Here is a 17,549-nt window from a genome sequence, read left to right as displayed (position 1 = left end):
CCCGGTGTGAGCGAGCGGTGTGACCTCTCTGCCTATCAGCTCCCCTGCGTGCAGGGCCAGCCCCTGGGATCCTCCACCTTCAGGGGCTCTCACCCAGAACCCCTGGTTCTCTCTTCTTTTGTTTTCCACATGCAAACAGGGGCATCTTTTGTCTTAGTAAATTCTTAGTCACTGGAAATACTTCGGTATTCAAAATATCACGGATTCCAAGGAGTGACTAAGTAAAAACTTCAGGCAGGGCTCAAGTCTCCCTGTTCCTTAGGAAGGCTACTCCACCAGGAGCTAACCAGGCCCGAGAGCACACTGAAGCTGCTGTTGCCACCCTGAAAGAGCTCACGGTCTGCGAGAACTGTTTCCCAAGGTGTCAGTCTCACCATGGATAGCCAAGCCAGGGAAAGACTCGGCTCATCAAAGACACTAACAGCCAACATTGCCTCTTATGCCTGTGTTACTGGAAATTGTACCTGGAAAGATATTGCTTTGCCAGCAATGTCTCTTGGTATAATGGAAATAGTGCCCTTCTCCCCACATTTTACTACTTAGTTTCACACTTGTTACCCAGGCTGTAGTGCAATGGTACGATCTTGGCTCACCACAACCTCCGCCTCCCAGGTTCAAGCAATTCTCCTGCCTCAGCCTCCCGAGTAGCTGGGGTTGGAGGCATGTACCACCATGCCAGGCTAATTTTGTATGTTTTAGTAGAGACGGGGTTTCTCCGTGTTGGTCAGGCTGGTCTCAAACTCCCGACCTCAGGTGATCCGCCCACCTTGGCCTCCCAAAGTGCTGGGATTACAGGCAGGAGCCGCTGTGCCTGGCCTATTTTACTACTTTTTTAACTCTCTAAGCTCCTCATCCCTTTTTGGGAAATAGGCAAGAAAATAAAGAATGCTTATAAGTATTTGAAATTGGGAGCAGTTCTCCTTGCCCACTGCCTAGACAGAGCGGATTTATCAAGGGAGGAGAACTGCAACGGAAAAAGTTCAATTCACACAAAGCCAGCTGTACAGGAGACTGGAATTTTATTATTACTCAAATCAGTGTCTCTGAAAACTGAGGGGATGGGGTTTTTAAGGATGATTTGGTGGGTACGGAGTGAAATGGGAGTGCTGATTGGTTGGGTCAAAGATGAGATCACAGGTAGCTGACCCTGGCCTCTTGCACTGAGTCAGTTCCTAGGTAGAGGCCACAAGATCAGATGTGACTGGTGTGGTGTCAGCTGGCGCATCGAAATACAGGGTCTCAAGCTGGGCGCAGTGGCTCAAGCCTGTAATCCCAGCACTTTGGGAGGCTGAGGCGGGTGGATCACGAGGTCAAGAGATCAAGACCATCCTGGTCAACATGGTGAAACCCCGTCTCTACTAAAAATACAAAAAATTAGCTGGGCATGGTGGCGCGTGCCTGTAATCCCAGCTACTCAGGAGGCTGAGGCAGGAGAATTGCCTGAACCCAGGAGGCGGAGGTTGCGGTGAGCCGAGATCGTGCCATTGCACTCCAGCCTGGGTAACAAGAGCAAAACTCCGTCTCAAAAAAAAAAAAAAAAAGAAATACAGGGCCTCTAAAAGATCTCAAGCTCTGACCTCAGGTTCTACAACAGTGATTCCTAAACTGTCCTTTCTAATCTTGTAGTTAATTTGTTAGTCTTGCAAAGGCAGTCTAGTTCCCAGGCAAGAAGAGGGTTTGTTTGGAGAAAGGGCTGTTCTTGTCTTCTTATCAAAGTCAAACTATAAACTCAGTTCCTCTCAAAGTCAGTTTGGCCTATGCCCAGGAAGGAATGAGGACAGCTTGGAAGCTAAAGCAAGATGGAGTTGGTTGGATCATATCTCATTCACTGTCATAATTTCCTCAGTTACAATTTTTGCAAAGGTGATTTCACTCCGGTGCCTTGCTCGATTTCAGTTTAACTCTCTAAGAAGATTTAAACTCTTCTGTATTTTGGAATGAAACAGGTGGATAATTAAAACCTGCATTTGGCATTCGTTAACATATATCCTGTTAGATTATTTATCTAACACAACCTCTACCTCTACTTTCATTTGCCTTTGTCTTGCTTTCATTCATTCGGAATGTGATTTAAAAAAGAAATATTCCCTTGGACTAAAACTTCACATACTTGGTCTCAGCCCAGGATTGAAATATTTGAAATACTTGTGATAAGTTGGCTTGCTTATTTTTACACATTTTGCCTTAAAATGTACCTATATGTTTATATTCCATATTCCAAGTATATAAAAAGGAATATCTAATGCATCTTCAGAATGTACAGAATCAAAATACATTTTTGCGGTTGTCCTCATTCATTTCTCAACTGCTCATTTTTAGTCACAGAAACTCATCTCATTTTCCATTTGTGCCATTTCTAAAGCAAAGCAGTTTTGGTGGGTATCTTTGCCAGCCCTCTTCATATTCTCTTCTCCCTTTGTAAAATTTTCTTTAACCATAATTTGTTATGGAATGAGATTTAAAAAAAATCACTGCAATGATCCAATTAACTCATTGTCAAGACGGAAATATATTTCTGAAAGCAAATTTCTATTGCTTGGTTCTTACTAAGCACAGGCTCAGATCTCCATTGTGCCAAGGCCTCTAAATTGTACAGCTGTGTGCCAGGGAAAAGGGAGTCTTGGGAGGTCACCCCCATGGAACTTACCAAGCACTAGTCCATCTCTTGGAAACTCCCATCTTGAGTCATAAGGCAGCTGCATCGGGTCCACATAAATATATTCATGTCCATCAGGGCTGATTGATTCAATGACCCTCCAGCGAATTTCATACCTCGGTTTCTATAAATGATCAGGACAGGTAACTGGTGAGTTACCAAAATTCCAGTGCACCAGAGCTTCACTGAAACAGCACAGTGACTGGACAAAGTAGAGTCCAACAACGATCACTCCACATATAAATAGTGAGCTCCTTCTCTGTGCCAAGCACTGAACTAGGTTGCTATTCTTCTTGTTACCATTGGCTTCAAAGATCTTTAGTTTTACGAGAAAATATCTACCTGTTTCCAAATGACGACCAGAACAATGAGTGAGATGATCACAATCACCAACAGCACCAGGACCGCAGCAGCCACCGTGAGTTCAGAACGCAGGGCTAGGTGACAAGAGAGAGAGGTACAATGGAGAGTTTCCTCGAGGACACGCAGGGCGGCAGCAAGGTAGTGTAGCTGTCTGAGCCAGGAATCTCTCATGCTGATGGGGAAGTGTGAGGGCTGCCTGGTTCGTTTTAAGGATAGGCAGTACCAACTCTCAAACATCTACACCCAGGAAACTACATCAACTCTTTCCTTATACAAGAAGGGGACAAAATTCAATCAGGAAAACTCAGTATTTTTTCTCCAAAGTTGCTCCAACAGTTACCTTGTGGACAGAATTAGAATAGGAATCATATCCATCCATAAAGATGGATAAATGCAGGTTGGGCACAGTGGCTCACACCTGTAATCTCAGCACTTTGGGAGGCTGAAGTGGGTGGATCACAGGTCAGGAGTTCGAGACCAGCCTCGCCTACAGAGTGAAATCCTGTCTCTACTAAAAATGCAAAAAAAAAATTAGCTGGGTGTGGTGTTATGTACCTGTAGTCCCAGCTACTCGGAAGGCTGAGGCAGGAGAATCACTTGAACCTGGGAGGCGGAGGTTGCAGTGAGCCAAGCCCATGCCATTGCACTCCAGCCTGGGTGACAGAGTGAAACTCCGTTAAAAAAAAAAAAAAAAGAAAAAAAAGACAGATAAATGCAACTGACAGCTACTATATAGGCAGAAACTTCTACTTCATATGCTTTATTATAAAGCTTATTTTTAAGTTGAATTTTGCTTATATTGCTTTTGTCTTCATCCATCTTTTAAGGAGCAACGAAGACAGAAGATCCTTCTTCCCCACACTCCATCTACATACACAGACATTCAAAGTAGAGACTGCAAATTATTAGACAAGCAAAATTATTAGACAAATTTATTAGATAAGCAAAATTATTAGACAAGCAAAATGTTGAGGGGCCTTTGCAAGATGTGGTTTTGGATCTGAATCTAAAACAAAGTCCCAGGTAGAGGTTGCAGTAAGCCAAGATCATGCCACTGCACTCCAGCCTGGGCAACAGAGCAAGACTCTGCTCCAAAAATAAAACAAAGTCCCAGATGCCTTTAACGGCATTCATAACTGAACTTCTTCCTTGGGACCTTCATTCCTATATGACCCTATCTGAGATTCAAGGTTCCATGGGATGGTGGGGAGATGGGGCTCAGCTGATGAGTCATCCCGACTGTTGAGCAACTCACTGGGAGCTACGAGCTTCAGCTCTCGGTTCTCAGCACCAAGGAGATTCTTAGCCAGGCATCGCACCGCAATGGTCTCCTCCACTTTGGCGAAAGTCACACGGCCCTCCACGGTACTCCTGCCTCGGGGATGGACCTCCGTGATGATGTTTGAGACATTGTTGGCCAAAATCGTCCACGAAGTTTCATTATTACATCTAGAGAGAAAAAGGGCCTAAGTATAGGGCCAATTCCTGAAAGTCATGGTGATGAGTGCAGCATGGGAACCCTCTAAGATGGCAAGAGGTTAGATGGGACCTGGTCTACATTTCAGGGCTTTACATGCTGACTTATTTCACATGCAAATGAACATTAAAACTTGTTTGCACATGCTCAAGAGGGAATAACTCACACATGAACAACTGAAAGCTAACTGTTTACAGAGCAGGTAGGGATAAACAAGTTTAATAAAATATGGCGACCATTCCCCAGTCTCGAACCTATAAGCAAACTGAACAGTTCAATTTCAACCATATTTAATGGTCTCAATCTCTCACCCCTTCAAAATGGCCTGGAGCCTTCCCTTCTCACCACCCACACTGGGAAGAGCCCCTAAGGTTGTGGCAATCCTCGGATTGAGTTATAAAACCTAGATTCCTGCTCCATGCTGGAATCTTCTAGAAACTCCAGTCAACATCCTAGTCCGTCCTTAGCCCTAGGTTAAGACAAGGAGTCTCCATCTAGAGGAAGAAGCAACTGAGGCTTCTGAACATAACCAGTTACCACGGATGAAGTGTAAACACAGCACTTATGTGCCCATTTAAGAAGGCTGAGGACTCTGGGAGGGAGGAAGGACTGGCGAATTAACCCACCAAACAGCGGGTGGGCAGATGAGGGACCAAGCAGTCACATTTATGTTTACATGCAGTCCAGCCACCAAACAAAGTTCACCAAGTAAGAAATGTGAGCCAGGGTAGTAGAAATCTCCTTAGGACAGTGGTTCTTAAAATTCATCTTTTTTTTTCAAATTGGAGACATTTTGAAGGTCTAATGAAAGCCATGGACCTTCTCTTTACAGCTATTCGTGACAAAAGATACATACCCTGAAGCTATCATACCCAAAACCCTATCTTACAGTCAATAAGTAAAATGTATTTGACATCATCCGAGTCAAGGGAGAAAGATTCTGACCACAAAAGAAGACACATCTGTTTTCCATACTTCTTAATATCCTTGCAAATCATCCACTCAATATCAGGAAGCGGTGTGCCTTCAGCCATGCACCTCACTGTCTGACCCCCAGTTGAGCCATGGTGATCATCAACCAAGTCCAGAATGGATGAAGGAACTGCAAGAGGCAGAAAGAAGTCAGAATGGAAGAGTTCGTGTCCCAGTACATGTGAGACCACAAAACGGAATATGAGTTCACAACTCATCCACGTGCCATTCAAACTACTCCAGCGGGGCTGAAACCAGTTGTACAAGTAACACTCCAGTGTAGACAGACCCACTTGGTTAGCAGCATTTTCACAGTTTTGGGGTTTTGAGATTTATGCCTGTGATGTTTTAAACCTGGAGTGAAGAAAGCAAAAAGTCCTTGGGCGTGATGGCTCACACCTGTAGCCACAGCCACTTGGGAGGCTGAGGTGGAAGAGACTCATTTGAACCTAGGAGTTTGAGGCAAGCATGGGCAACGTGGTGAGAAGAAAGAAAAAAAGGAAAGAAAAGAGAAGAGAGGAGAGGGAAAAGAAAGGAAGAAAGAAAAGGAAAGGAAAGGAAGAAAGAAAGAGAAAGAAAGAAAGAAAGAAAGCAGAGGGAAAGCGAACAAAAGGCAGGCAGGCAGGCAGGAAGGAAGGAAGAGAGGGAGGAAGGGAGGGAGCGAAGGAAGGAGGGAAGGAAAAGAAGAGAAGGAGAGAGGGGGCCGGGCGCGGTGGCTCAAGCCTGTAATCCCAGCACTTTGGGAGGCCGAGGCAGGTGGATCACGAGGTCAAGAGATCGAGACCATCCTGGTCAACATGGTGAAACCCCGTCTCTACTAAAAATACAAAAAATCAGCTGGGCATGGTGGCTCGTGCCTGTAATCCCAGCTACTCAGGAGGCTGAGGCAAGAGAATTGCCTGAACCCAGGAGGCGGAGGTTGCGGTGAGCCGAGATCGCGCCATTGCACTCCAGCCTGGGTAACAAGAGCGAAACTCCGTCTCAAAAAAAAAAAAAAAAAGAAGGAGGGAGGGAAGGAAGGAAGGTAGGAAGGAAAGAAGGAAGGAAGGAAGTGAGGAGGTAGGTAGATAGGTAGGAGGGAGATAGGTGAGGAAGGAGATAGGCAGAGAGGGAGGGAAAGTCCCTGGTTACTTGGCTTGAAAGGCAAGGAGGTTCTTAACACTACATTACAGCTTAGGATTCAATTAATGGATTCAGCTAAAGTATAATCTAAAACAGCATTTACCAAAATGCATCTGTGGTATGTTATTATGTTTTGGGTTTTGTTTGTTTGTTTTTTGAGACAAAGTCTCACTCTGTCGCCCAGGCTGGAGTGCAGTGGTGCGATCTCTGCTCACTGCAACTTCCACCTCCCAGGTTCAAGTGATTCTCCTGCCTCAGCCTCCTGAGTAGCTGAAACTACAGGCATCTTTCACTATGCCCAACTAATTTTTGTATTTTTAGTAGAGATGGGGTTTCACCATGTTGGCCAAGGTGGTCTCGATCTCCTGACCTTGTGATCCACCCATCTCAGCATGCCAAAGTGCTGGGATTACAGGTGTGAGCCACTACGCCCGGCCTGTTATTAGGTTTTAAAGATTCTTTTCTCAATCTGTGGTGAAATGAATTAGAGATACGATGATACTTGTATCACAGGTTTTACTGTGAGGATCACATGAGCACACCTCAAACAGCATCTGGCAGATGGCCGGGACTCAGGATAGTTGCTGAGCCCGAATATAAAGGGACCACTGTACAATGTCTACACGGAAAATCTGTAACAAAACTCTCCAGAACAATCTAAGGTCATCTGGACCAAAAAGTAACACTTCTCTCCTCTCAGATCTGGAGATGCCATATTGAGAAGTGAGTCCTGAGCAAGTCGGTGGAGGCCAGATGTGGTGGCTCACACCAGTAATCCCAGCACTTTGAGAGGCCGAAGTGGGAGGATAGCTTGAACCCAGGAGACCAGCCTGGGCAACATGGCAAGACCCCATCTCTCCATAAAGAAAGAAAGCTAGTGGAGCCTAGGGATTCCCTTCTTATTCTGGAGTAACCCAGAACTTCCCAGAAATACCTGAATTCATGATTCCAGCACAAGTATCCCTGATATGTGACATCTACAGACACTGCTTCTCCCCCAAATGTTGCTTTTCTTCTATGACTTGGGAGAAAAGTGTCAGACTTTCCTTGGAAGACACTCATCTATACAGCTAGCATTATCTTTATGCTCCCTTTACATACCTTGAGTTAACAGTTCAAAAGTATAGCTCTTCACATCATCTTCATTTTGAACTACAATAGTATAATGGCCACTGTCTTCTTCCTTAGCACGGATCAGCTTTAATTGGCTTCGATACCTTTTAAAAGAAGGATTTTGTTTCAACAAGCAGTAGCTAAGTAAGTTCCAATCATTTAAGCAATTGTACTCTTCAATTTCAGTTTTATTTTTACTTTAAAAAGTAAAGTCGTCTTTTTTTTTTTTTTTTTCTTGTCCATATCATCTCTTTTCTGGAATTCTCAATATACAGCGCACACACTGACGGTCTGGATCATAAACACAATTCTTACAAGAGAAAACCAGACCTTCAGAGATGAGCAATGGCCTTCTCCAAGAGCTATCAGTTCAGCCAGGGCCTGACTTCTGAATGAATAAGCACAGCTCACCAGCTTTTCTTTAAAAACAAAAAACCTTTTATGGCCGGGCGCGGTGGCTCAAGCCTGTAATCCCAGCACTTTGGGAGGCCGAGGCGGGTGGATCACAAGGTCAAGAGATCGAGACCATCCAGGTCAACATGGTGAAACCCTGTCTCTACTAAAAATACAAAAAAAAAAAATAGCTGGGCATGGTGGCGCGTGCCTGTAATCCCAGCTACTCAGGAGGCTGAGGCAGGAGAATTGCCTGAACCCAGGAGGCGGAGGTTGCGGTGAGCCGAGATTGCGCCATCGCACTCCAGCCTGGGTAACAAGAGCGAAACTCCGTCTCAAAAAAAAAAAATAAATAAAAATAAAAACCTTTTATTTTTACCTTAAAAAAAAAAAGATACTTGCTTCCCCTAAATCTCCATCATTTAGGTGGTTCAGCCAAACAATGGAATACCACTGGAGGATAGAATGAGGATATTTTCTACCTATTGGTATGGAGAGATCTCAGGATGTAACATTCCTACTTGCTTGTATTTTGCTTAAAGAAACTCTGGAAGGCTTCATAAGAACATGATAAAACTAATACAGGTGTATCCCTGTGGGGAGGAGGGAAGAACTGAGTAGTTGGGAACCGGGGTACAGTGAGGCTACTTACAATGCACTCTCTTTATGCTTGATTGTTTTTCAAGCATGGGATTCTATCACCTATTTAAAAAAATTATAGGCTGGGTTCAGTGACTCATGCCTGTAATCCCAGCACTTTGGGAGGTCGATGCAGGCAGATTACTTGAGGTCAGGAGTTTGAGATCAGCCTGACCAACATGGTAACACTCCCATCTCTACTAAAAATACAAAAAAAAAAAAAAAAAAAAAAAACAAAATTAGCCAGGGATGGTGGTATATCCCTGTAATCCCAGCTCCTCAGGAGGCTGAGGTTGAAGAATAGTTTGAACTCAGGAGGTGGAGGTTGCAGCAGGCCAAGATATCTCACCACTGCACTCCAGTCTGGGCAACAGAGTGAGACTCTGTCTCAAAAAAAAAAAAAAAAAAAAAGAAAAAGAAAAAGTTAGAAAATATGCCTCTTCATACTTTATTAAAGAGAAGCTTCCCCAAAAATATTTTACTTGGACTATGAATGACATCAGGTTGTATGTGTGTGTGCATGTGTGTGTGTAAACACAGTATGTGTCCATTTGATTGTCTTTCATCAGTGTGGAAAAGCAGCTGGAACAGAGACGAAAAGCACTGGTTATGGAGTAAGAAGGTTATCAGGTATTATCACAGTTCTCCATGCCTCAGTTTCCTTGTATGTAAAATGTGATAACTGTACACATAGCACAGAGTCATCGTGAGAGTTAGTGAAAGGAGATTGTATGTGTGAAAGCATTTCATCGACTCCAAAACACTTTGCAAATGCTGAGGCACTCAGACCTGTGAAGAGAGCAGGCTGGGCCATACTGGGTGTGCTGCAGGACTGGATTTCCTTAGAGAGTCCCCGAGGGCACCCTGGGATGCTGATTACCAGATTCTTCTCTGCTGTTTGTTGTCTACACTTCTTTGGCCAAGAAAACCAGTAGGTTCACTAGTTTTAAGCTCCAGGAAGCCAGATCCCTCATCTACCATGTTTATCTTTGTATTCACTGGCTTGTAATAGGAACTAAAAAATACGTGTTGAAGAATCCTTGAACCATTAAAAAGGAAAGGCATCTTTCCAGAACCATGCAGTTGGTGAGTCTATCCTGCCACTGCTATTGGTTATGGCTTGCAGACAGTGCTCACATGTGGAAATTCACTCAGGGTGGTGACCCCGACAGTGGTGCCCAACTGGGGCGATCCCAACACTCACACACGTGTTGGAGGTATTAGCCGTACCAGGGTCACCCTATTCCTCTCTGGCTTCACAGCCTCGTGGAAGTTCCTTGTGGGAAGCTGACTTCCTCGTTGGGCACGTTCATTTTGTGGCATCAGAAACCCATCCAGATTCAGCCTCCCACTTCATTTTTCCTTTACTGTTCTATAGAGGTTGTAAAATTCCATTTTCTCAGACACTGCTTCTCAATTACACGTGGAATTTAGTTCAGAAAGAAAAAAGCAAATCCTGAGGTGAACTGAACTGATGAGAAAGGCTCTGTTCTTCCTCCTGCTGAAGGCTTGAAACATAGGACTGACTTTGTCTTTCTGAGATCATTTCTGACAAAAGTATAGGGCTGATTAGCTGGGTGCTGCATCATGTACCTTCTGACTCCTGGATTCTAATCACAGCTTAAAACCTCAAGAGAACCTCAAGATATTATCTGATCCAATTCTTTGCCTTGAAGGAGATGAGGTATTGTTTATCCTACATTGCAGTTGAGGAAACTGAGGATGTGGGGTGACTCACTCAAAATTCCACCACCAGGTAAGAGCTAAGAGCAATCTACCATTCTGATTAAAAGGCAGGGATCTAAGCGACTCACTCACTGCACATCTCTCTCCTGACTAAATTTAGTCAGGCTCTACTCTTCTTTCCTGTAGAGTCCTCAGTTAGGGCAAATGCATTCCATATTAAGCCTATGATGTTTACGTTCATGTAAGGTGGTGTGATAACTGCCTTATGGGTGTAATCACCACACATGTCTACCTGCAATATGGATCATGAACATCAGGAAATATATTCAATCTATTTGATCCTAGTGAGTCCAGTTTTCCTTCCTTTCTTCTACCATAGCTAAATCCAGTGACCTGTCTTTCCCTGGGGGCCAGAGCTTTTAGTTCTTTTTCCTCATCTTCTCTTTAAATACTTACCAGCGTACTGATACCATATTGCAATGTTATCATTAAAGGGATGCGATTTTGAGCATCTCTTAACCAGATTGCTACATCTTCTAGAGTGACTTTGGGTCTGCGTTGTAAGATATACACAACATACACAAACCTCAGTCCACCTCTGATGCACACTAAAAAAAAAAAAAAAAAAAGGAATACTTGGGCAGAGTGTTTCTTTACCTTGTTTCCTGAATCTTTTCCACATCAGTGGTGATCTCGGTGAGATTTTCGATCAGAGTCAGGTTGTTTTTCAGCCAGGATATCCTGGGAGTTGGGTAGGCCTGTACCTCTACGACAAAATTTTTGACTTCATGCAGGTTGACAGCTTCCAACTGGCTGAAGTTGGGTTTGATCTCAATGAAGCCTTTCTCTGTACAGGGAAGAGTTTCCATTAAATAATGATTACCATAGATGGATCCCGAGCAGCATGGATGACTGACATTTTAGAAAGCGGAATGTACCATGGACAGAAATAGTGACTTTCTTCATTTCTTTGACCTCCCTGGTAGCCTGGCGGGCAGCACATTCGTAATCTCCACTGTCTTTCACCGTGGCCTCGGGGACCGTCAAAGTGTACACCAATTTGATGGATGGGACTTTGATTTCTTCAAGCATTGTGATGCCTTTGCCTTTCTACAGCAAAAGGGGAAGAAAATCGACTTTTAAAAAGCTCGCTCCTAGGAGTGAACTCTAAGGTAAACTATGGACTCCGGGTGATACGGTTGTGAAAATGGAGGTTCATCAGTTACAACCAATGGAAGGTGGGGATATTGACAAGGGGATAGGCTATGCCTGTTTGGGAGCAGGGGACACATGGGAAATCTCTGTAATTTTGCTGTAAACCTAAAACTGATCTAAAAGGTAAAACCTAAAGAAAAAAACTAGCTGCTTAGAAAATCATGAGATTTTTTATTTTGTTTTTGTTTTCAATTTTTTTAGAGACAGAATCTCGCTCTGCTGCCCAGGCTGGAATCCAGTGGCATAATCATGGCTAACTGCAGCCTCAACCTCCTGGGCTCAAGTGATCCTCCCACCCTTCCAGTCTCCCAAGTAGCTTGGATTACAGGCTCATGCCACCACAACTGGCTAATTTAAAAAAATTTTTTGTAGAGATGGAGTCTTGATACATTGCCCAGGCTGATCTCAAACTCCTGGCCTCAAGTGACTCTCCTGCCTCAGCCTCCCAAAGTATTGGGATTACAGGCATGAACTACCACACCCGGCCCATGTTTTAAAAGGTTAGTTAATGACACATATAAGGTGTTTGTGCTATACTGCTGAAGGATGAAGAATGTAACAAACTATTGTTTAAAGAATAACACCTATTAATTATTCAATGTTTATCTATGAATAAGAAATATTTAAAAACTTTATCTCAGTCAAGTTCATAGGCTCACATGTGTAATCCCAGCATTTTGGAAGGCCAAGGTGGGAGGATCACTTAAGCCCAGGAGTCTGAAACCAGCCTGGGCAATGTAGTGAGATCCCCATTTCTACAAAGAAAAATAAATAAATAGAAATAAAAAACAAAAGCTTTATCTCCCTAAAATATAAACAGTGGTGCTCTGGGAAGTGGCTTTTCCTTTGTCTCTCCATATTTTACAAAGTTTCTGCAATAAACCTGCATTACTTTTACAATCAGAAAAGACATATTGTATAAAATGACACTTTGACTATATATTTGTGAGCCAAATAGCATGTACTTTGATTTGGAAAAAAAGTTTCTGTCTCCCATAAACAAAATGCAGTGTATTATGTGTTAAAAATTAAAGGCAGTCAAGTATGAACAGAAGAACCAAATCACTTCCTGTTTCAGGTAAGATGCATTTGTTGGACTACAAATGTCCCTTCATGGTGTGAAGCTTGTAAACAATAGTGAAAATGTCCAACTTCCAATCAGGGCATTTTCAGGGACGAATGAAGAGCGGCGGGGGAGATAAACGAATAAAAGGAGGGAGATCAATAAATAGAAGGAGAGAAAGATGTCAAGTGCCTAAAAGGACAGGCAGCAGAAATTTACAAGTCAGGAGTGGAGGGAAGAAATATATAGATCTGATTTTTGTTCTCTGTAAGAACATCAGTCTTTCCTGCATTGGGCATTCACAGCCTCTTACACATGGCTCTCTTACACACTTAACGACAATGCATTAGAATGACTGAGACCCCTTGTGTAAATCTCTAGTGACCAACAGGCAGCATGGTGGCTCCCTTTCCCCACTTCCATCTCTCCTCCTCCCTTCTTCCCGAAATACCAGACCAGCTTCAGGTACAGTGCTTGGGATTGAGCAAACATCATTTAATCTTTGCTGATTGATTACATGATGCCTGTTGCCTGAAGGTGACCCATGAAAAAGGTCAGGCATAGAGGAGGAAGAACAGGAAGACACAGTGTCCTGGGTGCCAGCAAAGCAGAAGAGGAAGGGGTGTGGGCAATCAACCCTATTAGATGAATCAACCCTCAGGGGCACAGGAGCCAAGTCAGTGAGAAGCAATGGCTGCCTCCGAAATGGTAAAAACCAGTATTTTTTTTTTTGCTATTCTAATTTTTTGGTTGATATCTTGTAGCCAGAGAACCTTCCTATTTCTATCTGACTTCTGAAAAAGAAGGCTTGGTGCACACTCTTTACGTATTCTGAAGGCCCGGGTCCAGCAATTATCATTTCAAACTCTCCCATTGATCAAGGAGCCCTAACGGCCATCTAATCAAATGTGTTCATCACAGAAGTGTGAAGATAAGATCTAGAGAAACTCTTTGATATCCCCATTAGTGACAGACCAAGCTTGAATGCAGGTCTTCTGAGCCCTGCAGCTCTGCTCCAAGCCACTGCATGTCCTGAGGGTACCTACCACTTCTCCAGGGTAAGTCCACTGAAGGTCAACCACCTCATTGTTAAAAACAGCACAGGTGACTATAATCGTTTCCCCTGACTTATACACAGTTTTAAGAGCTTCCATTTCTAGATCCAGCTTTGATGTTGCTATAAAAAAGAACAAAAGTAACGGGCTTTTAAAAATCCATAGGATAGCCAGGATCTTACAGGATAGTCAGGATCTTATAAAGTTTGAGAGTTTCTTTCTTTTTTTTTTTTTTTATAAAAACCTTGAAAATAATTTTCCAACCAGTTTGATCTACATAAAATTTGGAAAATCTCACACAGCTTGATTTTGAGATGGTGTACAACAATTAGGCATATAGTTATAATAAGGAATTACAAAACAATAACAATAAAAATAAATTCCAATCAAACAGAACACCACATTCCTCAGCAGTGGGTTAGTTATGGTTATACTCTGCTGCAATCACCTTGACTGATATATTTATTCATTTAATCCACCAACCTTTGCTGATCCACACTGCTCTAGATACTTTGTTTCTATCCAACTGTTTCTTCTCTTCTTCTCTTCCACTCTTCTCCTCAGTACTTTCCCAGAACATGGCACCGTGCCTGGCACAAAATTAGCTGTGCTCTGATTTTAAAACAGTGTACTCTTGCTGCTACCCATTCTTCCACGCAGAATAAGTGTTCAGGAAGTATCTGTTGACCTCAGCAGGTATTGCACTTCCCCAACCATACTAACTGCAGACATCAAAGGGTGTAGATGTCTACAACTACAATCTTTCTTCAAAATTGAAATTACTTTTCTTGAGTTACTAAAATTAATCTAGGCATCTAACCCCCTGGGTGTATGTTTGTTTTTAGGGCCGCCGTAGTCAGGAATGTGAATAAAAGTAAGAGGCTTATGTAAGAAAAGAATTCTTTACATTATTTTGAAGTCAACTGATGAAACCTGAAATCTTGCATGGGTAATCAAGCTTTAGCCTTTAGTAATTTTAAGCTTATTATTAATCACACAGAGGTCAGCCTGACATTGTATTAGCTGGGGTCCTAAATTCCCAAATAGGAATTTAGGATCACCAGTGATGATGATTTAAAAAAAAAAAAATCCTACATGCATCTGATGATTTTGCCTGTTATCTAAAGAAAGAAAGAGATAATACAAGTACCTTTTAAAGCATAAACATTAAAAGGGATGGTCTGGAACTTTTTTCCTTTGACGGTGGCCTCACAGATATAGGGCCCGACAGTGAAGGTCCCATTAAAGCCCTGTCTGCTGTCGTAGGAGGCAGGTACCACCCCCTCGCTGTTGTGTAAGGTTACAGGAGTCTCAGGATCAGTGGTGCGACAAGGTATGATGGCAGAATCATCGTCCTCCACAATGACTAAATAATCCGTCATTCCTAGAGGTACAAAGGCAACATCTGGGTCTGCAATTTAAAAAAGAATGAAGACTCTATTAGACATTAATTTCACCTTTACACATAAATCCAGAAAAACTATTCTACTGGCAGTACTGATATTAGGTATGAAGTTCACTTTTACACATACATCCAGAAGAATTACCCCACTGGCATTAGTTATCATGACAGCTACAAAGTGATTTTAAAGTATGAATAATATCAAATTGCCTGTATCCTAATGGATAATACTGATGATAAATATAAATACTGGACAGAAGCTGTGGCTTATGCCTGTAATCCTAGCACTTTGGGAGGCCAAGGTGGGAGAGTTGCTCGTGCTCAGGAGTTTGAGACTAGCCTGGGCAACATAGTGAGACCCTGTCTCTATAAATAAATAAATGAATAAATACTGACTAGGAATCTAAAACAAAATTTAAACAACGATAAACAAAAATGAACAATAAAATAATAGAGTCCACCTCTGTTCAAAACAGGAAAAAAATATTTCTAGTTTTACTAGGAAATGCTTTTAAAAACGCTTATCTACTATAGTCAGTAACATTGAAAAGTAGCACAGAAATCTATTTATTAAAAAGTAGGCCGGGCGCGGTGGCTCAAGCCTGTAATCCCAGCACTTTGATCCACCGAGGCGGGTGGATCATGAGGTCAAAAGATCGAGACCAACCTGGTCAACATGGTGAAACCCCGTCTCTACTAAAAAATACAAAAAATTAGCTGGACATGGTGGCGCGTGCCTGTAATCCCAGTTACTCAGGAGGCTGAGGCAGGAGAATTGCCTGAACCCAGGAGGTGGAGGTTGTGGTGAGCCGAGATTGCGCCATCGCACTCCAGCCTGGGTAACAAGAGCGAAACTCCGTCTCAAAAAAAAAAGCAATCCTCTGAGAAATACATAAAATGTATAATTCCATAGCCTGAGAATTTCCTTTCCAAAAGAAAACCAGCTACTTAAGCTACTGTAGTATGAAGTTCTAAGAGTCTCAAATAGCAGCTGTAGAAAAGGCCCCCAAATCTCCATTATTGGCAATAAAAAGATCTCGGTCAGACAGCGACGCAGGTGATACTTGATGGTGTCTGTGCTGGAGGAAGGTAGGGAAAAAGAAGAATTTTTGGACAATCTTATAGATTAAAACTTCAGAGACTGGTGTACCTTTAACGCATTCCCGTTTCTGCTGTTTTCTTCACAGCTGGGGAAAATCCCTCCACACTTAGAGGATTTTCCTGAAGGAATCTAAGTGTGAATGAAGTTGGGGTGACATTCTAAATACCTTCCCTTTTCAAAACAAAGGTTTTTTTTTTTTTTTAAATTGTTAAGAAGGAAGGTTCATATGAATAAGCGTATCGTGAAAGAACTAAAGAGGGTCTAGATCCCCGGGGGACACCTATAGTTATAGAGGGTAGGAAGGGGAGCCCTTTAAAACCTGAAAACTAAAAGACAGAAAGGTAGGAAGACATACCTCTGTGAGAACCCCCTTCCTCGACCTGTGCCAAAACAGCAAGGATGGCAAGAATTGTAAACAGTTTATGCTTTGTTCTAAAACCAAGTATTCTAGCCACAGTCCTTTTAAATTTACCCAGCTGCAGACTGAAATGGTCATCACTTGTACTCGGCCGTTTTGTCCTTTAATTAAAACATAGCAGTAGGCCAGGCCTGGTAGCTCATGCCTGTAACCTCAGAACTTTGGGAGGCTCAGGTGGGTGTGGATTGCCTTGAGCCCAGGAGTTTGAGACCAGCCTGGACAACATAGTAAAACCCTATCTCTACAAAAAATATAAAACCTCAGGTGTGATGGCTCATGCCTGTAATCCCAGCACTTTGGAAGATCAAGGCGGACAGATCGCTTGAGGTCAAGAGTTCAAGACCAGCCTGGCCAATATGCTGAAACCCCTGTCTCGACTAAAAATACAAAAAAAAAAAAAATTTTTTTAAATCTATATAAAAATTAGCCAGGTATGGTTGTGCATGCCTGTAATCCCAGCTGCTTGGAAGGCTGAAGTGGAAGGATCGTTTGAACCAGGGAAGTTGAGGCTGCAGTAAGCCGTGATCATGCCACTACATTCCAGCCTGGGCAAGAGAGTAAGACCCTTTAAATAAAAACAAAGTTTTTAAAAATGAAAAAGAAAATTTCTTCCAATTCTATGAGAATAAATATATGTTGATAGTAAATCTGAAAAACTGAGGGTTTATTTGGAAGATATTATAATGTACTATCAGCAGCTCAAAGACAGGGCCTACCTATTAATCTTTGTGTCCTCAGCACTTAGCCCAGTGCCAGACACACTGTGAGTATGTGTGCAACTTGATGGAACTGAATAGAGATGAGTATATTTCAGATAGTTTATTCAGTATCAGTACAGGACAGGTCATAACAAAGATGCCTTTCAAAACTTAA

At 42.7% G+C, this 17,549-nt stretch overlaps 1 protein-coding gene across 3 annotated transcripts in view; it reads right to left on the bottom strand.

Moving 5' to 3' along the window:
• Positions 1-17,549, bottom strand: part of PDGFRA (platelet derived growth factor receptor alpha) — a 63,203-nt gene that overhangs the window by 17,733 nt on the left and 27,921 nt on the right. For all 3 annotated transcript variants that reach the window (XM_010344157.3, XM_074396138.1, XM_010344156.3), the window contains exons 4-12: positions 14,905-15,165; positions 13,746-13,876; positions 11,360-11,531; positions 11,079-11,268; positions 7,692-7,807; positions 5,472-5,598; positions 4,275-4,468; positions 2,999-3,093; positions 2,648-2,780 (exon numbers count right to left, since the gene is read on the bottom strand). In XM_010344157.3, the coding sequence (XP_010342459.1) occupies positions 2,648-2,780; positions 2,999-3,093; positions 4,275-4,468; positions 5,472-5,598; positions 7,692-7,807; positions 11,079-11,268; positions 11,360-11,531; positions 13,746-13,876; positions 14,905-15,165 (1,419 nt within the window). The remainder of the gene's footprint in view (positions 1-2,647; positions 2,781-2,998; positions 3,094-4,274; positions 4,469-5,471; positions 5,599-7,691; positions 7,808-11,078; positions 11,269-11,359; positions 11,532-13,745; positions 13,877-14,904; positions 15,166-17,549) is intronic.

The sequence above is a fragment of the Saimiri boliviensis genome, chromosome 3, assembly GCF_048565385.1.
Source record: "Saimiri boliviensis isolate mSaiBol1 chromosome 3, mSaiBol1.pri, whole genome shotgun sequence".
In the NCBI taxonomy this organism is placed as follows: Eukaryota; Metazoa; Chordata; class Mammalia; order Primates; family Cebidae; genus Saimiri; species Saimiri boliviensis.
This window is presented reverse-complemented; position numbering and strand designations above follow the sequence as displayed.